The sequence below is a fragment of the Nansenia antarctica genome, assembly GCF_963989245.1.
Source record: "Nansenia antarctica genome assembly, chromosome: 2".
Lineage (NCBI taxonomy): Eukaryota > Metazoa > Chordata > Actinopteri > Argentiniformes > Microstomatidae > Nansenia > Nansenia antarctica.
Genome location: NC_137675.1, coordinates 73,779,827 through 73,801,072, shown reverse-complemented (window position 1 = coordinate 73,801,072; position 21,246 = coordinate 73,779,827). Strand labels below are relative to the sequence as shown.

General features: G+C 43.0%; 3 protein-coding genes across 3 annotated transcripts; 2 read left to right on the top strand and 1 right to left on the bottom strand.

Moving 5' to 3' along the window:
* The first annotated feature begins 351 nt into the window (after positions 1-351).
* rogdi (rogdi atypical leucine zipper) lies at positions 352-6,289 on the top strand. Its single transcript, XM_080523916.1, has 11 exons — positions 352-467; positions 1,212-1,283; positions 1,675-1,757; positions 2,161-2,215; positions 2,358-2,438; positions 2,876-2,971; positions 3,317-3,415; positions 3,615-3,728; positions 4,276-4,325; positions 4,607-4,733; positions 5,460-6,289. The coding sequence occupies exons 1-11, from the start codon at positions 393-395 to the stop codon at positions 5,499-5,501; spliced, it is 894 nt and encodes a 297-aa protein (XP_080380042.1). The 5' UTR covers positions 352-392; the 3' UTR covers positions 5,502-6,289.
* A 527-nt stretch (positions 6,290-6,816) lies between these two features.
* smim22 (small integral membrane protein 22) lies at positions 6,817-9,590 on the bottom strand. Its single transcript, XM_080524955.1, has 4 exons — positions 9,545-9,590; positions 8,944-9,084; positions 7,904-7,977; positions 6,817-7,502 (listed from the first exon to the last, which is right to left on the bottom strand). Exons 2-4 carry the CDS (start codon positions 9,062-9,064, stop codon positions 7,455-7,457), a joined length of 243 nt encoding a protein of 80 aa, XP_080381081.1. The 5' UTR covers positions 9,065-9,084; positions 9,545-9,590; the 3' UTR covers positions 6,817-7,454.
* Positions 9,591-10,124: 534 nt separating this feature from the next.
* cog1 (component of oligomeric golgi complex 1) lies at positions 10,125-20,202 on the top strand (the record flags this gene model as incomplete). The annotated part of the gene is made up of 15 exons (XM_080522540.1): positions 10,125-10,433; positions 12,088-12,332; positions 13,052-13,233; positions 13,549-13,725; positions 13,991-14,147; positions 14,533-14,743; positions 16,149-16,505; positions 16,638-17,123; positions 17,291-17,437; positions 17,528-17,689; positions 17,892-18,016; positions 18,446-18,554; positions 18,718-18,827; positions 19,086-19,167; positions 20,056-20,202. The coding sequence occupies 15 exons, from the start codon at positions 10,125-10,127 to the stop codon at positions 20,191-20,193; spliced, it is 2,997 nt and encodes a 998-aa protein (XP_080378666.1). The 3' UTR covers positions 20,194-20,202.
* Between the last annotated feature and the right edge of the window lie 1,044 nt (positions 20,203-21,246).

Genomic DNA, 21,246 nt, shown 5'->3' with positions numbered 1-21,246 from the left:
CCTGATTAATGTGATGTGTACGTGTGCTCCTGTAGTTCTCACACACACACACAAATGATCTAGTTTATCACGACAACAATTGACATTTAGGTAGAGATGCTAGACAGTTCACTGTACCTTTGGGTTGGATTGGTGTAAATGCTAGCACAAAAATGTAATTATTCTGGATGCATGGTTGGATACACAATTATTACAGGAGTCTCAGCGGAATGTTTTGGTATGACGCAAGCCGGAAGTGTATTCCCAAATAAGGATTAGTGGGAAGGAGCAGGATTAATTGTGAATGTGTGACCCGATTGCCTCGAAGCTGACTACATCCATACGTGTAAACCCGACAGCGTGAGAAAAGGTTTGAAGAGCTACGCATAATTTGGAGCTGTGTGGCAGCGATCATGCTCAATCCGCAGAGGTCTTTATCTGAACTACCGAAGATGTCAGCGGCGAGTCAGGCCGAGAGAGCTGTTCTGGTAAGATCCACTGCAGACAATATCAATCAATGGGATTGCTTAGCTAGCCATCTAGCGGTTGACATCCAACAACAGTACAGTAGCTAGCTTATATAGTCGGAAAGGTGCAACGAATTCATTCTTTTTGCTAGCCACGTAGAGACAGTTTAATAGCTAGCCACTTAGGCTACTGCTTGGGGGTATCAATATGTGTTATTCTCACAAGTTTAGACCGTGACCGCATAAGTCAATCATGCATTATAAGTTAGCTAGAGCAATGAATCTGCAGGTGCCATTCCCATTTGAATGAATGTGCTGGCATGCATTTATTGTTTGTGGACATGATTTGTTGGCCGTCAATGACATGATGATGTCATTGTTATGCATGTGTGATGGTGGTAACACATTGGAAGGTCATCATCCCATTCAATTCCTACCCAGCCCATATATACTGTAGTCATGTACGCAGCTCTACTATAGCTATAGGTGTCATTCTCAAGGGTGTGCTTTAATAATTCCCACCAGGCTTTAATGAGAAAGCCATAGGCTATGCAGTTATCTTGCATTCTATTTGTCATGCACACCAGTGTTGCTGTTCCTGTTAGTTACAAGGCCTCAGGGGACTCCAAGCTTGACAAATACATAGCCTCTCAGAATAGCAAAGATTGAAATGGGAATATGATCAGTCAATGTATTATGTAAATGTGGAAGAAACCTAGCCATCTCTCTGCTGACTGCAGTGTCTTTATTTATGTGGCTACTCAGGAGGAGGAGTTCAACTGGCTTCTCAAGGAGGAGGTCCATGCGGTCCTAAAGCAGCTCCAGGATATTCTCAAGGTAAATAGCCTCGAGCCCCCCTTTTCTCTTAGCCTATAGCCCCCCTTTTCTCTCTCTTTCTGGCTGTTTTTCTCTCTAGTCCCACACCCCGTTATTACCCTCTCTCCTTCCCCCTCTATCCCTCCCCTCTCTATCCCTCCCCTCTCTCTTATGGTTGACTCTGAGATTAAGTTCTAACAGTACAATGATTGTTCCTTGTAATGCTTTTGTTTTGGATGTTAGTCATGGATCAAAAGCATGTGGACATTTTTTGTTCCTAGGCATTCACCTTCTCACATGGGCAATGTTTCCCATGTGTTTAATTGATATGCAGTTCGATGTCAGAATTACCCTGTATGAGTTGAAATGATTATCTCCTTGTTTGTGAAAAGGTATATTGTGTTGTCCACAGGAAGCATCTAGACGTTTCTCAATGCCGACACCTGGACTAGAGAGCCAACTCAAGCAGGAGAACTTCATCCTCGGCAGCTCAACGTAAGAGTTGCACGTCAAGACTGATTAGCTTGTTATGGAATCACTTTGTTTTACAATGTCATTGGAAATAGTAGTTGATGTATGTGGTGCTTTTACGATGCTCGCGGTGCAACAGAAGGAGAGGTTCAAGCTCATTTCAAATGAGCCATATACTATAAATGACCCCAAGCATTATGCCAGTCTTGCTCTCTGTACAATAAATGGTTCAATGCTGCTTGGACAAGGACCCTGGTCTGAGGCAAGATCTGCTGTAGTTTGGCAGTTTGTTTGAACAGTGGGTGGGCCACTTCCTTTATTATGTAATCTTTGAGGTCTGAAATGACCCATGTCTCCATCAGTAGGTCTTCCTGATTTAGATACAGATTCAATCATAGTGCCTTTTCCTAATCCTTTTGTTTTTCAGCATGGACCAGGTGAAAGGGGTGCTGACTCTACAGGGGGAAGCCTTGACTCAAGCTGTGAGTGTGTCCCTCTGTGATGTTCTCTTCAAACATCCATACAGAATCAGAGTGGTTTGGTTTGCTCTTGTTTGAATGGAATTTGTGTGTCTTTGCAACATCAGGCTTCTGTGTTAAACTGTATACCTCTTGTTGTTTGCAGGACATTAATCTGAAAGTTGCCAAAAGCAGCCAAGCACTGCACTTCACATTCAGGGATGATAAGCAATGGAAATTGCAACAGGTGCGTGCGTGTGTGTGTGTGTGCGCGTGCGTGCGTGCTTGTGCACACAGGGCTGTAACTACTATTGAGGACACAGTCATGACCTCTGTATTTTTTTGTAATATTCATAGCATACATATTCCCTATGTAGGCTATATTGTATATCTATATTCCCTTATTTCATATGTGAATTACATCATGGGTCATACATAATACACTGAAAGTCCATACTCAGAGTAGGAGTTAGGAGATTTGTTCATTTAATGTTTACCTGGCAAACTTAACCTTGGCGCGAATCAGTCCACAGAATTGGGACCTTAACTGTTAATTATCTACCAGTCCAGCCTTCATGATACAGGACTTCCATAGCATATTGAAATGGCCCTATATTTTTGGTTTTTGTTTTTTGTTTTAATGTATTATATTATTTTAATAAAATACCCCTGTCTTTCTCTCAGATCCAGGATGCGAGGAACCACGTGAACCAGGCTCTGCAGCTCCTGGGCAGCAGAGATGAAAGCTACCACTTTAAAACCGGTGCAGAAGTTAACAAGGTCTGTCGCCACTGGGAACAAATCCCATGTCTGATAATTACTGCCAGAAATAAACTACTTTCTGCAAGAGAAGGAATTCTGTGGGGAGCTAATTTTCCAGCCCGAGCATAAATAACTTTCCTCTACACATTTGGTCCCTCGGTTGTTCTCCCTACAGTGTATGTTGTTTAGAATAAGTTCATTGCAGTATTTTTTGCAAAAGATCAAATAACTTAGGGAACAGTAAAAGAATGGTTAGTGAATTGAAGGTATACCGTATAGACTAACTTGGGCTCCTTTGTGGTTATACCTATGGGAAGCCTGCAATGATGATTGACTAAATTGTCATTGTTGTTGTTTTTGCAGTTGATGGATGCGGTGATGCTCCAGTTGACTCGGGCACGTAACCGGCTCACCACTCCAGCCACCCTGACCCTGCCTGAGCTGGCCACCAGCGGCCTCATGGTGAGTGTGCCTTGGGGTCGTCAAACACACTGGACCGGCTGCACTATATAGGGAGCTATTCATGTAAGAAGTTATGTAAACTCTTTCTCTCTTTCCCTCCCCCTTCTCTCTGCCTCACTCCCTTTCACTACTCCTTTCTTCTCTCCTCGCTCTCTTTTCCTCTCTCTCTGCGCCCCTAATCCTATTTCCCCCTCTTCAGAAAATGTTTACCCCTCCGATGCCAGGGGATGTGATTGTGAACTTCTACATCAACTTGAGCAAGCTGTGTCTGACAGTGTACCAGCTCCATGTGCTGCAGCCCAACACCACCAAGGCAAGAACTCCCTCCGAGCCCAAACACACTTATGGATATGCACTCACAGGCCCAGTACAATAAAACAACTGCTTCAAAAAGATGCACAGAGAATCAGTACAATACAACCTAAAATCTGTCCTGTGATTTTTACCTCCCCCAACCTCATATCTTTTATGAAGTTCTGTATTGAACACTGAGATTAATGTGCAACAGAAGGAGAAAGTGAAACAGTCATTTACATTTACATTTTTGGCATTTAGCAGACGCCTTATTCCAAAGCGACTTACAATCAATACATTTGAATACTAAGCATGTGAATCATCAGTCCACCATTCGTAGCAGGAAGAGTAATCCAGCTCAGGCCCGGGGCCATTGATAGAAGGAAAAACCTTCTCCCACCACCTTCTTCTAAAACAGTTAAGTGAAGAAGTTGGTGTGAGCGTCATGGCGTTTACTGCAAGTTAGGTGTGGTATTCTGGGATGCATCAATGAGTTTATGAGTTTTATTATGATGTTTTGGGATGCAGTGAGTTTATTTCTGCCTTTTTTATTTTATTTTCCACAGAATTTCAAGCCAGCTGGAAGCTCAGTGTTGCACAACCCTGGGGCCATGTTGTAAGTTCTGCTTTATTTGGTTTAACATCACACTGTTTGTTGTGAATACAAATAATCTTTTGATTCCTCTCAATGTATTTGTATTATTTGTTTGTACTAACATGTCCTTGTAACCAAAGTAACACTTAAAGGGGAAGTCTGCCACAAAATGTTATTTTCACATTTCAAGAACAACAATAATTAGTTTGTTTATTGGATGAACTCTCCCACGTTTGGGTCATTTATGGGACACACAACACAGAGATACCTTTTCAACACTTTCCCTCTGGTCTCCCCCCTAGTGAGCTCAACAATGCTAAGTTTGAGGTGAGCCATGTGCATAAGGTGGAGTGTGTGGTTCCCTGGCTGAATGACACGCTGGTCTTCTTCACCATCTCCCTGCAGCTCTGCCAACAGCTGAAGGATAAGGTACGTGCCCCGGCGCAGTGTTGCATGGTGTGTGTATAGCAGTACGGCATGCATAATATATGGACTGCACTTATATAGCGCCATATTCCAAAGCGCTTTACAATGGCCTCTCATTCACCCATTCACACACACACCGGCCCACTCATTTAGAGCAATTTGGGGTTCAGTGTCTTGCCCAAGGACACTTCGGTGCGTGGCCAGACAGGGATTGAACCGCCAACCGTGCGATCATTAGACGCCAACTCTACCTCCTGAGCCACAGCCGCCAATAATACAGTGACAATGAATGGTAAAAGATTACATTTAGAACGTTTCAAATCTATTTATATTTCGTGGGATTAACCCAACCCATCCACCACCAAAAGTATAGGCATCTGAGTGATTTTGTGCTAAAATGCTCTCCGCACATGGGCTATCATGGTAGAGAGATGCAAACCATGTGCCTGTTATTTTTTCCTCCTGTCATTCTTTTGGTCTTGAGGTGAAAGGAGTGAAATCTAGCAAATCAGTTTGGCTGTGTGGAATGCATGAGAACACAATACACACCCCATTGCAGTTAACCTTTCCCAGTCAAAAATTACATACGTGAGTTCATACTCAGGATGTTGTGAATGAGTAATTGCTCAGGTTTGGCCAGTTGTTAGATGTAGATTATTAACTTTCTTCAAGTATGCCTATACCTCAAGGAATGTAACACTAAACAGGATTTTATTTGTCTTTTCTTAGATTTCCGTGTTCTCCAGTTTCTGGAACTACAGACCGTTCTAACCAACTACCAACCAGAAGAATAACAAGGCATTTGTGCAAAAAACCCCAAACCAACTCCTGTCATGAAATTATTGACCGATTTACGAACTTCAATATTTTTGTCTGTATTTAATTGTAAGATGTATGATTTAAAGGAGAAGCCGGATCCATATCCATTCATCAGTGTTGCCCATCCCGGGTTAAGGGACTATCCATGTGTTAGCTGTTTCTGATAAACCTTGGTTGTATTTTATTGTATCGTACTTACATGACCTCAAATCAATGAAGAAAGTTTTCTTGTTTGTTGTTTAGCGTCTAAACTTTGCTTGTTACTAAACACATATTTTTCCACTCTATACTAAGGCACTAATTTATCATTGACTGGTAGACAAGACTCTTAAGTATGTGTACTCAGGGGAAGTATACAATCATGGGTTTGTGATGTAACATTTCATAGTGACTCTAAGATACAGGTTTCAGACTTCATACTTTTCTGAAAGTATCCTTCCAAGTAATATAAAGCAAGACTTTACATTCCTTGCTATGAACAGAAAACGGTCATGCCTCAATACTAAGCTATTTGTTGTTTTATTCATATAATAATTGTATGAGTTCATTCCTATGTTTCTTTTTTCCAAAAAAGGAAAGTTTTGTCTGCTATGCATTTTTATTTATTTATTTATTGAATTTGACTGCACTTTGTGATTTCATGTGAACAGGAATATTCATTCCAATGTTGTACAAATTAAGAATTATTCCAGTAAGTGTTAATATAAACTATTTTGTGAAGCGTATATATATCCTATATGAACCACATAATCCATTGTCTGTGCAATAAATGTTATATACCCCATGACCTCGTTGACCTGCTCAGTGAGTTGCCTTTCATTTAGAAAGCACACCAGTCCATACTGAACCATCCTCCACATTGCACAATGCTATTTGGAACATGCTAACCGGTCCTACTACTCCCCATTCATACTGTGCATTCCATAATGTTAATGCTGAACTGATGCTTAGTAATTACATTTACATTGCATTTTTGGCATTTAGCAGACACCTTATTCCAATGCAACTTACAGTCAAACATTTGACTATGTAAGTGAATCATCTATCCACTAGTCATAGCAGGAAAAAGTAATCTATGCTCAGGCCAGGGGCCATTTGTGCTAGAGGAAGTTTATTTTTATTTTTTTAAATCAAACCCAAATCTTATGTTGCTGACAATCGGCTTCCATTTATTACTTCCCAGATATTCATTACGTTTGGGTGAGCTATCCATTTAAACAAAGTAAATTACACATGTTTTTTTATCACTCTATGATGAAGTCTCTTCATTTATTAATTTTCCCCAGGTACAACAGTATTTTTACAACTTTATTGAATAAGCAAAATAACTATTGTAAAACTACAATCTATATGTTGCAGTAAATTCTAAGTTAATAATAAATCATTCATTAAAAGCGAGTGAATCAATACTGCTAAACTAAATGTATATATAATAGGTACAAAGAGTTATAACTACATTACCAAAATACTCATCTTTGGCTTTGTGAACTCACTTTGATTACACAGAGAGAATGGAGGTGAAAGTCATGCTTGGTTTCCCATAAACCATCTGTAAAAGCACTGTCATTCTGTTTCACCCACCTCACTGGTATCCTAGCAACCATCTTGGCAGCAGAACAGTGCACTATACAAGTAAACAAACAGTCAAATCACCTCCTTAGATTTTTCCACCATTAGGCAGCAAATGTGGGTTAGAGAGAGTGCAACATTTTCCACCAGTAAAAATTATTTGTTGTATGCTTTAAAAATACGATATTAAGATAAGAAAAGAAAAAATCATCTTGATTAAAATCATCTTAAATCTAGATGTAGATCTATCTAGGTAAAAATAATTTTAAAAAGAAAGTACTACTAGTCGATTATGATGGTAGTTTCTCTGGAATCTTCAACTCCGCAAAGTTGCTTTTAGGGATCCAATGCCATGTTTTCAATGCCCACTTTCCGTCTTCTGATCTATTAGAAAGACAGCAGAGAACATTTTTATAATACATGACAACACTTCTATTCAGATATTTCACTGTTGTCTCACAAAGCATACAGCCTCTCAGATACAAACAAGCTGAGTCTGTGGTCACATGAACGGACCCTCAGTTGTAACTTGTGAGACATGAATGCCACAAAGTGATAACATGTATGTTGATGAAGACAAGCCTGTGACATGTGAATGACACTACTTGTTTCTAGGTTGTGAAGCCAGCCGCTGCTTAGGATTGTTTGGGAGTCTACTGAAAAAATGTATCTGAATTACACCAAAAATCTCTTTAGTTTTCTCTCACTGCAATGTAAGTTGCTTTGGATAAAAGCATCACCTAAATGGCATATATTATTATTATTATTATTATTATTATTATTACCTTCTTCTCATCATCACAGCAGCAACAACAGCAGCAGCGGATGAGTACCAGAAGAACAAGCAAAAGAACCATTCCTTGGGGAAAGAGAGATGGATAAGGCTACTGCATATAGGATTATTGAGTGCCAAAAATGAAGTGTGTGTGTGTGTGTGTGTGTGTGTGTGTGTGTGTGTGTGTGTGTGTGTGTGTGTGTGTGTGTGTGTGTGTGTGTGTGTGTGTGTGTGTGTGTGTGTGTGTGTGTGTGTGTGTGTGTGTGTGTGTGTGTGTGTGTGTGTGTGTGTGTGTGTGTGTGTGTGTGTGTGTGTGTGTGTGTGTGTGTGTGTGTGTGTGTGTGTGTGTGTGTGTGTGTGTGTGTGTGTGTGTGTGTGTGTGTGTGTGTGTGTGTGTGTGTGTGTGTGTGTGTGTGTGTGTGTGTGTGTGTGTGTGTGTGTGTGTGTGTGTGTGTGTGTGTGTGTGTGTGTGTGTGTGTGTGTGTGTGTGTGTGTGTGTGTGTGTGTGTGTGTGTGTGTGTGTGTGTGTGTGTGTGTGTGTGTGTGTGTGTGTGTGTGTGTGTGTGTGTGTGTGTGTGTGTGTGTGTGTGTGTGTGTGTGTGTGTGTGTGTGTGTGTGTGTGTGTGTGTGTGTGTGTGTGTGTGTGTGTGTGTGTGTGTGTGTGTGTGTGTGTGTGTGTGTGTGTGTGTGTGTGTGTGTGTGTGTGTGTGTGTGTGTGTGTGTGTGTGTGTGTGTGTGTGTGTGTGTGTGTGTGTGTGTGTGTGTGTGTGTGTGTGTGTGTGTGTGTGTGTGTGTGTGTGTGTGTGTGTGTGTGTGTGTGTGTGTGTGTGTGTGTGTGTGTGTGTGTGTGTGTGTGTGTGTGTGTGTGTGTGTGTGTGTGTGTGTGTGTGTGTGTGTGTGTGTGTGTGTGTGTGTGTGTGTGTGTGTGTGTGTGTGTGTGTGTGTGTGTGTGTGTGTGTGTGTGTGTGTGTGTGTGTGTGTGTGTGTGTGTGTGTGTGTGTGTGTGTGTGTGTGTGTGTGACCTGTCATACCACCTGTGTCTTTCCTTACCAATGAAAATGAAAAACACAGCAAAGGATGCTATGTCCCAGTCTGACTGGAAGAGCTGTTTGGATTGCAGTCTGCTGACGACATCATCAAACTGCTCCTTGAGTTCCTCCTCAGTGATCATCGCTGTAACTTTGCCTTAGGCTTATACAGGCATACGGGGAAGGAAAAAAGCATGAAATCATATATATATATATGTGTGTGTGTGTGTGTGTGTGTGTGTGTGTGGTGTGTAATCATAAGATCTAACACCTCTCAAATCACTCTCAATCACTCTTTTGTTACGATAAGACAATGTTTGACTGGTCAATATTATCATAGACACGCCACAAGAACTAATAAACAAATTAATTACTTGACTTATAATACAGCTACAGTCGGCCATACATTTTTTCGCACACGATAATTTTGTTTCTCCCTTAAATAATGAGTTATGACCAACAGGAGGAACATATTTGTGTGTTAGGGCTCGTTATAACGAAGCTATAAGTTTCAGCTTTCAATGTGACACTATCTTATTTATTCACAAAACATTTCTTATTAACACATGTTTCCATTTAAAGAAATTAAAGCCATTTATTGATGTTTTTAGAGGTTAATGTACCTGTCACTTGAGCCCGCTGTTTACTCGGTTCTTCCGGGTAGCCTACTTTCGACACACCTGTCGAGAGGGTGGCACTGATTTGCATGGGACAAAGGTAAGTCCATAAAATTAATTTCATTTCCTCAAAACAAATCCAGGTTGAAACAAAATGTCTATGCGCACGTATTGGCACACATATATAAGAATTCATATCCACCTCACATTTTTTAGGAAGCCTAAAAAATAATATAATAATACGTTTCCTCTTCAGAAGTCATAAACAACTCTGTGCATGCCATGATATTATAACATATAGTTTACAATCATGACTGTGGTGAAATCATAAACACTATTATTAAATGTTCTGTTCTATTTGCTGCGTAATGTAATGACTTGTGTGTTAGATTTGGCACGACGGTGAAAGAAGTGCGCATCTAATCTTTGCCTGTAGTAGCCTTTTATGTCCGTAGAGGGCGCTATACATTTTAGTGCTCTTTTAAAAAAAATCCCCTGACCTCTGACTCTTTGTTTACGTGGAAGGGTGTCTCTTCCTTTTTCCGGGTTGTAGTTTTCCAGTTGGCAACTCAGTTTTGGAGTCGCGATGGCAGTGGTTCCAGCACAATCTCTCCGGGTTTCGGAGATCAGAGACCCCGCGGTCCTGTTCGAGCGCTACAACACCGAAGAGATCCGAGGGATCGAGCGGAAGGTCCGCGGAGAGATCGAGCAGAAGAAGGAGGAACTCCGGCAGATGGTGGGCGAGCGCTACCGGGACCTGATCGACGCCGCCGACACCATCGGAGAGATGAGGCAGTGCTCCGAAAGTGTCGTTCATTCCATCCAGGACATGCACCAGTACTGTCACAAATTGAAACAGGGGAAAATCAATGTCCAAACGAACACCAAAGAAGAGGTAAGACACACTGACAGGCCTAGATCTGCTCCTGGATGCTTAACGCTACGTGTAAATTCCAAGTATAATAGGTTAATAGGCACTTGACGAGTCCTATCTAGTATGTGAATAAAGCGTGTGTTTGTTTATTTGAGCTTGTGTGTGTGTCGATGCATGTATTTGGGTTTGATGTCAGATATCATATTTGTATCTGTCTCTGCCTCTAACCCAAGGAAATTGTTCTCCACATTTTCCACAATCCGCAACCCACATCCCCCCCTCCTCCCTCCTCCCTCATCCCTCCTCCCTGTCTGCGGCTGACTGTCACCTAATTTGAAGAGAAGGTTGATGGCATTAGCAGTTCCTTCTCTCCACCTCTTGCCAACACTGCTACCACCTCTCCCAAACCCACTGTGCTTACACCCAGTCTCTGGCTTCCCCCCACTCCCCTGATGATAGTCTAAAAGTGATCACATCTAAGCGGGCAACGACTTGCCCTCTCGATCCTACCCCTCTTCTCCAATCCATTTCCAAAGACCTCCTTCCTTTCATTACAACTGTAATCAACTCCTCTTTATCGACAGGATCTGTCCTGGCTGCCTTTAAGACAGCCAGAGTCAAGCCTCTTCTCAACAAACCAACTCTTGACCTGTCTGCTGTCCACAACTATACTGCTTCTCTCCTTTTTATCTACCTCACCAATCTGGCTTTAAGGCTGGGCACTCTACTGAGACTGCTCTCCTTGCTGTCACCGAGGCCCTCTTCCACTCTGCTCAAGCTTCCTCTCCTCTGTTCTCATTCTCATTCTCCTGGACCTGTCTGCTGCCTTTGACACAGTTAACCACCCGATCCTTCTCTCCACCCTCTCAGAACTGGGCATCTCTGGCTCTGCACTCTCCTGGTTTGCATCCTACCTGGCTGAACGCTCTTACCAGGATCACTGTCCTCCCCACAAGCCCTCACCACTGGGGCTCAGTCATTTCCTCACATAGTTACTCCTACCACCTATCACTGCTACGCAGACGACACTCAACTCTTCCTGTCTTTCCCTCATAACTCACTGGTGGCATCACGTGTCTCTGCGTGTCTTTCTGCTTGGATGTCATCCCACCACTCAACCTTAACAAGACAGACAGCCAAGAACCTTTGACTGATCCTCGACAGCCACTTATCCTGTGCAGCGAATATCACAGCGACAGCATGCTCCTGCAGATTCTTCTTCTACAACATCAGAAGGATACGTCCATTCCTCACTAGAGAAGCAGCTCAACTATTGGTCCAGACACTGATCATCTCACGCCTTGCGCCCCGCTGGTGGAATGAGCTTCCCACTCCGGTCATAACTGCAGAGTCACTCCCTATCTTCTGCCATAGACTGAAGACCCATCTCTTCAGGCTACACATTAACTGTCCCTCCTGAAACCTCCCCCACCCCTCTACCCCCCTGTAGAGTTTCTCTACTGTAAATAATAATAACAAATATATATATAAAAATAAAGAATTCTTCTCGCATTTTTCACTGCCAATGGCCTCTGGCCCGAGCATAGATTACTTTTTCTTGACTGATGGATAGATGATTCACTTACTTAGATTAATGTATTTGTTGTAAGTCGCTTTGGATAAAGACGTCTGCTAAATGGCAAAAATGTAAATGTGTTTCTGAATCCACCTTTAGACCCAGAGGCAGTCCCAGGAGAAGTTCTACACCATGGCGTCTCAGATCAAGTTGCTGCTGGAGATCCCAGAGCGCATCTGGAGCTCCATGGAGGCCTCCCAATACCTGCAGGCCACCCAGCTCTATCTGCTCTGCTGCCACCTTCACAGCCAGCTCCACCTAGAGGCCAGAGGACCACAATACAGCCCTGTACTTGCCCGCTTCCCCATCTTGGTCAGGCAGGTGGCTGCTGCTGGACACTTCAGGTACACAATGGGGAAATGCAGGAGAAAATTAAGCAACTCTCTCCATCCATTGTCTCTGGTTGTTCATGACCGCTGAAATGACTGTACATGCTTTCTGTTCAAGGTCCGCAATATTGCCGGTACATTCGAAGGGAAACCATGAAACCCCAGGGACTAGGGCTGGGCAAACGATCAAAAATTATTTTTCGATAATCGCAAGAATTAACGATCAATTATCGATTAATTGATAAGCTTTTTTTTCATATATATATATATATATATATAAAAAAAATAAAAAAAAATAGGGCAGAAATAACAAGCATGTTTTCCTTGGGGAAAAAACGTTATTTGTGTTGCTATTGCACACATTCATTCATTCACATTCAAACTAGACACTACAGTCAGATAACAATCCTCTTAAACAAGGCAGTGAGTAGCCTAAATTGTTTAACTTAAAAACACATTTTACGTTATAAATAGAGAGACGAACGCAATCTGGTGACAGTTAGGCCAGCCTAACTAATTTCCATTATTATTATTATTTTAAAAAATCCAATTTATTAATGATTATCGATCAAAATATTTTGTGATCGACCAAGATCCTTATCGATCAATTATCGATCGTCGATCATTGATGCCCACCCCTACCAGGGACCTACATTAACTAAAAGAGCATAATAGGTTTCCTTTAATGTCATTTATAAAATATAAATATCCTACATCTTGTCATGTCCCTTTAGGTCCACCATCTTATTGGACAGTAAATCTCTGCTGCGGGGCAGGGCGGTGTCAGATCAGGCTATTGCTGAGGCCCTAGTGTCCACCATGTTGCTTGAGGACAGCTCCCCTCGCCAGGCCCTGGCTGACTTCCTCCTGGCCAGGAAGGCCTCCATCCAGCAGCTGCTCAACCAGCCACAGCATGGTACTACCATCTACAAACAAACACCACATACAGCAGAACTCAATAAACAGCACAATACGATACAACGCCTCATCATGCACAAAACAATACCAGTACCATCCCAGACACAACACAAGACCCTACACAATACATACAGAGATATAATTGTCACAGGGATTGTAACAATATCCAATTTACTTTCACTTCATACTGTATGAAGACAAATGTCAAGAGACAGTTCAGCTATTGAGCAGTGTTGAGATATCATGAAATAACCTGATATCTTATGGTCTTCTTTGATTGTCTCATGTCAAACCCCTTGTGTCTGTGCACCAGGTGCTGGTATCAAGGCCCAGGTGTGTTCCCTGGTGGAGCTGCTGGTGACTACCCTCTACCAGGCCTACGCTGTGTTCTACGTGCCCCCAGAAGGGAGCCCCAGGCTGGGGGAGGGAGCGCTGAGTTCCGGCCTGCTCTTCACCACCCTGGAGAATGTAACCTCCACCACACCTGCAGGTAATTGGATATTTTATGTAAATTTTCTTTCTTCATTTTATGTATCAAATACTGAGAATTGGGTATAGTGTAGAGATCCTATGCTGATCCTGTTTCTCCGAGGATAAGAAGTGGTACATTCCAAATGGTACATGCAGTGTGACTGCCATTAAAATGTCTTGTCATTTCAATTATATACTGTGCTCAGTCACTATGATTTCACAGCGCAGGGCCTCATTCTGATCTGGTTGTGATGTGCTGATCTTTTGTCTCAAATGTCTCCCAGGTAAAGGCAGAAGGGTCTTGCAGGAAGAGGTGAGTACAGGAAGCTGGTTCAAGTACCTGCCCTCCTCCATCGCAGAGTTCCAGCCTGCCCTCCGCACCCTGGCCCAGCCAATCCAGAGAGAGCAGCTCAGAGATACGCTGCAGCAGTGGATCGACACGTAAGCTTCAGCATTATTAGACAAAACATATCTTAAGCCATTTTTCACCTTCACCTTCATAATTATGACAAATAATATATGCTGTATATTATAATAATAATTTAATCAATTAAATTAAATTCACAAAATGTTTATCGAAAATGATTAGCAATTGTCAGTTTTTACTTCTGAATTGGATTTCTTTTCATCCCATGAAAATATTCTCATTTATTCATAGACCCAGAATGAGCCTTACAGATCACATGACCATTCAAACTGTTCTCCCACCTCCACCACTATTCCCCAGGTGTAAGAGGGACATTAAGGTGTTAGCAAATGAGTACAACAGACTGGTATACTTCAGCACATTCAAAATGTCTGTTTCCTCTTGGGCTCCTCGCTGTAGTTGTAAGGAGGACATCTGCAATGGCGTGAGCAGCCTGCTGGTCTACGTAAAGAGTCTGAAGGGTCTGGCGGCCATCAGAGACGCTGTGTGGGACCTCCTCTCCACTGACTCCATTAGCCAGCACTGGAGCACCATCTGCCACAGACTGCTAGAGCGCCCCCTACCCCTCTGGGAGGACTTCCTGCAGCAGCTGTTCCTGCAGCGCTTGCAGGTAGGGACTATGGATGTACCCGAATATGAATACGTTATTCAGGAAAGCACAAATAATGAGATGGAAACAAATACAGATTCTACCCAAAGTTGCTCATTATTATTTGTTAAAAAAGCCATGATTGACAAGTCAATTGACACGTCAGCCATTATGGTTCTTCAAAACGATTTGATTGATTGATTGAAAACTTTATTAGAAGATTTGCAGAATTAGGTACATGAAAGTACATATTACATACAAGGTCAACTAACAGGATAAAAACCCAAGAAAGCCACTGGCTTATTTCAATTGGGGTCCTTGATTCATGTCATTGTGGATGGCCACAAGATAAAAATGCCCATTCAGTTTGCAACATAGGACTTTGATTTCACTAACTAGTCGTTTCATTTACTACACGTTATTGAAAAGTGATCGCTTTTGTAGTCGCCCCCACTGAGTCAGCGCAAAGCTGCCTCGATGTGAAACTCTCATATTGCAAGTAGTAATTCACTAGCAAACTGCAGTAACGTTAACACATCAGGAAATGCAAACGGAATTTGGAATTTAAAATGATTCCCTTCAATTGAAGGATATTCTTCTGTAAATAGTTTCTATTTCCAATACAAAGCGGAATGTTTAGATTTATAAAAAAAAAAAAAAAAGTTTCTCTCCCCCAGTTAAAGGGGTGGTGGTGGTGGGGTTCAGACACTTCATAAGACTTAAAAAAGAGAGAGAGAGAGAGATAAACAGTGTGATGAGGATGTGGAAATATATTTAATAATTAATGATATGCCAATATATTTCAGTTTGATGCTTTGAAGGCACAAAAATTGCATTACCAATGAATATTTGGTTAGAAAATACAACATTTGCCTGATTTAACGTGACCTCCGGTATAAACCACGCCCATTTCTGGTCTATCCAAATACCAAATATCCAAAATACAAATTTTGTTAGTTGAACAGATACAGATAATAACATCTCTGTACACCTCTAGTAGGGACCTTAAGTGGTTAAAAGGGAGGGAGAATATCCACACAGTTCAGATGTTCTTAGATGTTTGATATTATACCCACGGTTAAACCAGTTGTTGTTTTTCTGGCTTCTGTTGCTATATTAAACCTGAAAGAAACCACTGAAATCGTTCAAACTTTGTTCCACTGAAATAACAACAGCAACAACATGATGCTCTATTTACCCAACACCTGTGAATGTTTGAGGTGTGTGTGTGTACTAAACGACCTTCGACTGTTCTCATTCAATTGTTAGTCTACACAAGTGGGGAAACAGGTTTGACCTGCATACTAACTCTCTCTCTCCCTCCCTCTTTTTCCCTTTACTCTCTTTCTCTCTCTCTCCCTCCCTCTTTCTCTTCACTCTCTCTCCATCCCTCTCTTTCCCTTTACTCTCTCTCTCTCTTTTTCAGGCAATCACCCAGGAGGGTACTGAGACCATCTCCAGTAGCTCCAGACAGCTCCTCTCCTCTGCCCTGCGTGAGCTGGAGGGACAGCCTACCCCAACCCCAGGCTCCAGCCTCAGCACCGCCCCTGGCGCTGGCTCCAGCCGCGGGGCCCAGTACGAGGCGGATGTGGCCTCCTTCCTGTGGTCAGAGTCCCAGGGGGATCTGTTGAGCGACGCTGCCTGGGTGAGCGTGGCCCAGCGCGGGCAGCAGCAGCAGCGGGGCGGCCTGGCCATGAAGACCCAGGCCCTGACGCCCTGCGTGCAGAGCTTCTGCTCCTCGCTTGATGCCAAGCTGCGGGCACGCCTAGATGACCTGCAGCACGTAAGGAAGTGGATGAGACATGCCTTATGCACAACATAAATCACGAACATGGCTGCTTCTCAAATGACGACGCTGGAGCACATAGTTGATGACTATTGATTCCAGTCGGCCATCTTTATTTAGAAATATTCCCTCTCTCCCTCAGCCAAAGCCCCCGAGTCTCTCACAGCACCTTCTAAGAGCTCTGGGACAGGTACCAGTACGGTGTCGTCGTTCAACCGTTTCACGGACGCGGCGGCCGTAGAGGAGACCCTACGAGAACGCTGCCTGGAGTGCGTACGTGACATCCTATCGTGTGTCCGCTCGGAACTGGCCGCGGCTTCGTCTGGCTCTGACCCCGCCCCCAGCCCTGCCCGTCTCAGCTCGGTCCTCTTCATGGCCAGGCTGTGCCAATCCATGAGCGAGCTCTGCCCCAACCTCAGGCAGTGCATCCTGGGTAAAGGCGGGGCCGGGGTTGACCCCGTTGCGAGGGGAACGCCTCGGCAGGGAAGGAAGTTGGGGAAGACCAAAGTGGCGGCGGAGGTTAGCCCCGCCCAAGCCAAGTGGGCATTGTTGAAGGAGGAGCTTCTGGCCTGCAACATGGAGGCATACTGTATTTGGAGCTCCGCGCTCTCTAAGGTGAGGGATTGTTTTTTCTTTTTCTTTGATACCTGATTTTTTAACTGTAGCCTATAGCATGTTTTTGAATTTGATGTATGTAGCTGTTGGTGTATGTAAAGCAGTCCGCCTTGACCTGTAATGCCAAATGGAAAGATGATATTTGACTTTGCTTTATTGTCTCCCAGGTGCTTATGGGTAGGTTTGCGGCAGCACTGCATGCAGAGTCCGCCGGTGCTATCCTAGCAACAACCACCAACTGGGAGGAGCTGGAGATCCAGGAAGAGGCGGAGTCAGGGAGCAGTGTCACATCCAAAATTCGACTTCCGGTCCAGGTGAGAGTAATGAAAACACTAACAAAATAATAATAATAATAATTCCATTAATCCCAAAACCACCAACCCCCCACTCTCTCTTCTCTTTAGCCATCATGGTTTGTCCAGTCTTTTCTCTTCCACCTGTGTCTGGAGGTGAACCGGGTGGGGGGCCACGCCCTTCCCAAGCCCACCCTGCAGGGGCTGCTAAAGGGCTGTCTGGACCAGGTGCTCCAGGAGTACCAGACCCTTACCTTCCATGCCCAGGACAAGGTAAATACTGCAGTATTTTAGACAACAGTCGCTTGATAGTTGTTGATGAGGCAAATTAATTACCACTATGTTGTCTTTACGTTAAAGTAAGTCCAAGGGTTGTTTTAAGTAATTGTACTAAATGATCTGTAAGCATCAGGAAGTCTTACACTCTGTTCTGTCCAATATCTTTATTTCTCTCTTTCTCCCCCTCCCTCCCCAGGACTGCCCCTTCCCTATGACTCAGAACAGGGCCCTGCAGCTGCTGTTTGACCTGCGCTATCTTAGTGCGACACTGGGAACCAGACCAGAGGAGGGCAAGAGCTCTCGCTCACACCAAGACCCGAGGTACACATACTCTGGGAACTAGGGAGGAGTGGAATAAAGCTCCAGTCCACATAGCAACTACACACACACACAGTCACACACACACATACAAACACACTTGGAATCAGAATCAGAATCGCTTTTACATCTCACTGTACAAGTACACAAGAGTAAAATTCTTTGGCCTCAACATTGGCATTGCAGCATTCAGATACAAAAACACAATAATAAGTCATGTAAATAAGTACAATAAGTAACCCTACATTACTAAAGTGATGATTTTACAGTCGCTTCAATGGTGCAAAAATGCTGTGCAAAGTACGATGATGCAATGATGAAATGCAATATAGTACAGAACGGTAGTTAAGTAGTCCAGTGGTATACAAGCAATCCAGTAGTGTGCAAGTAGTACTGGCTGTTGATCAAACCCTTCCTATCCCTCTATTCCAGGATCCAGCAGGTCTGTGATTCGCTGGAGAGCTACATTGACCCCTTCGACCTGGATGTGTTCACGCCACCACTCAACAGCAATCTCAACCGCCTATCACAGCGCACCTCTGTACGATAAGCCCGCCTACTAGGACTAGTAACATTTGAATGAACACAGTTCAGTTAAAAACCAAGATAATCTGTGAATAGTCTACTGTTCACCAGGTATTTCACCAACCTTTTCCAGTAGTGTGCATAGTGTAGCTTGCTAATGTTGTGATGTCTTGGTCCAGGTGCTCTTGGGACTGTTGACAGGCACAGAGAAGCAGTTTGTCTCCCGGGGGAACAGTGTGAACTCCCAGGAGCCCTACAACATCCTGCCCCTGGCCAGCAGTCAGATCAGGTAAGGGGGGAATGGAACACGATTCCACTTTCAATTCTAATGGAAAACAATGCTTTATTACATGACATTTCAACTTCAGTCATTTAGCAGAAGCTCCAGACTCAGCAATACACTGTAGATGCTAAAACAAACACAGAATGAGAAGAGTTTGAAAAAAGAAATCCTCTTGAAAATGTAGTAGTCTGTTTAGTTTAGTAGTTCAGTCCTCTGTGATGATGGGAGACTGAAAGGTTTGATTGATGGGCTTCTCTTGTCCAGGTTTGGGTTGTTGCCACTGAGCATGTCCAACTCCCGCAAGGCCAAGTCCTCCATGAGAGGCGCTGACATCACACGCCCACTGGTGAGTGACCGGGGAGGTGGCTATATGTGTATACTATATCACAATTATCCAATATCCACAATCCACACCATTTTGGTCGAAAAATAGCCATTCGCATGTAGCTACTACTGTATGTATCAGTGTCAACACTTCATGTGGATTCCATCAATATCTGTCATTTGATCTGTGATTTTTAATGATGTCACAATGTCTGCATTTCCAGCTGTTTTGAGTGCAAGGGACCCCTGGAATTCAGCAGTAGGTTATGACTGCAGTGCGTTTGTGTGTGGTGTGTGGTATTTTGAGTCTGTTGTGTTTGCAATAGGCTTGCTACTACTCTGCTGTGGTTGAAATTGTGACGTTTGGTTTGGTTGTTGGCTCCAATCAATCACTAATGGAGATGTTGGATTATGGTGATAGCTAACCCTGGTTATGCTCTGTCTGTAATAATAATGGTTCCGGATTAGTCTGTGACACTTAAGGCCAATGCACACGGCGTGCGATTTTGTCGCACGACAACATTCGATTCTCAATTCACACCACCGAAGTGAGTGGGTGTGAATGGAGAATCGAATGTTGTCGCACGCCGTGTGCATTCTCTCATTCAAAACAATGGAATCGAATTCGCGGTGCGACAAAATCTCACGCCGTGTGCATTGGGCTTTAGTTCCAAACCAGCTTGTAGTGCGCTACACAGCAGAGTTGTGTCTTAGAAAGTGTCTTGGGCATAGTAGCCAAATCCTGACATGAGATGCATTTGCTTAAGTCTCATATTGATGACAGATTAATGGAAGAATGTAAGTCCCAAGTTAGGATTCGGCCCAAAGCGGGCAGCACAGCACAGCACATCAACAAACTTCTCAAAGTACTTGCTTTTACATTCTGTAACTCCTTACCTTGCCCCCTCAGGCACCTCCCACCTCCACACCTTCTCTTGACAACACCTTCCGCCCCGGCAACCTGTTCAGGCAGCTGGCTAATCAGGAGGAAGAACCGGCTGCTCCCTCACTGTTCAAACTAGGCTGGCTGTCTGGGATGGCTAAATAAGGAGTTTTACTGTCCAAAGCTTTTTAACGACGTGTTCAGAGACTGTGTAAAAATAATAATATATGTACAATTACAATTTTGAACGAAGAGTGTGCTGTGTGAGATTTATTTTAGAGTTCAGTATATTATGAAGGCTTACTGACAACTGGACACACTATCAAAGATCTGAAGCATATTATTATTCTGTTATTAGGTATTATACCTGGTATTGGGTAAGATACCAGATTTGCATAATGAAAATAACAGATGTAGATAAAACACTTATGCTTTTGTACATATTACACGTGATGTGATGCTGACCGTTAAAGATCCCTACCATGGGTGTGAATCCCTGCATCGATGCAGTGGAACAGGTGTTTCTTAAATCCAGCACATGCATTTACAGTTCTGATATATCTAACCTTGAAAACAAATAATTTCAAAATGCTGACATCAACAAACAAACTCCTAAAATGTGGCAATAGGACTTGCACACCACAAATGAATGAATGAATGAATTAATGGTCTTTATTGTCATTGCTATAGTACAGGTACCAAACAACGAAATTTAGGAGGGGAGGCTCCCCTGGTGTTAGGAAAGAAAAAACAAACAAACAAAAAAACAAGAAGTAATGTACCATAACCTCTTCATACTTGAATACCTTTGACTCTATGTATTTATATAGAGGTACACTTATACAGTCACAGTGATGGTAAGTAGATTACCCTAATCTGTGCATTCTCTTTGATGTGCATATTCATGTAGTTCTCCCCTGCAGCCATATTATTGCACATGATCAGATGGATCTTAGTTCTGCCTGAACTCCTATTCCCTTCCCTCAGAAATAAAAGCAGTTCAGTTTGATAATGCCAGTTAATCACCTAGTTATCCAATGAACATTTAGTAGCTGGCTTTAATCCAACACAGACTCATGCATTTATAGAATAGCCCTTATTTACTAGATTTACTGTATTACCGTAGTGTGAACCGTCCCATATTACTCTTGTACAAACAATGCTTCCACCACCATTGAAACAAAATATTAAATAGATATAGTGCCTAATTCTAATTCA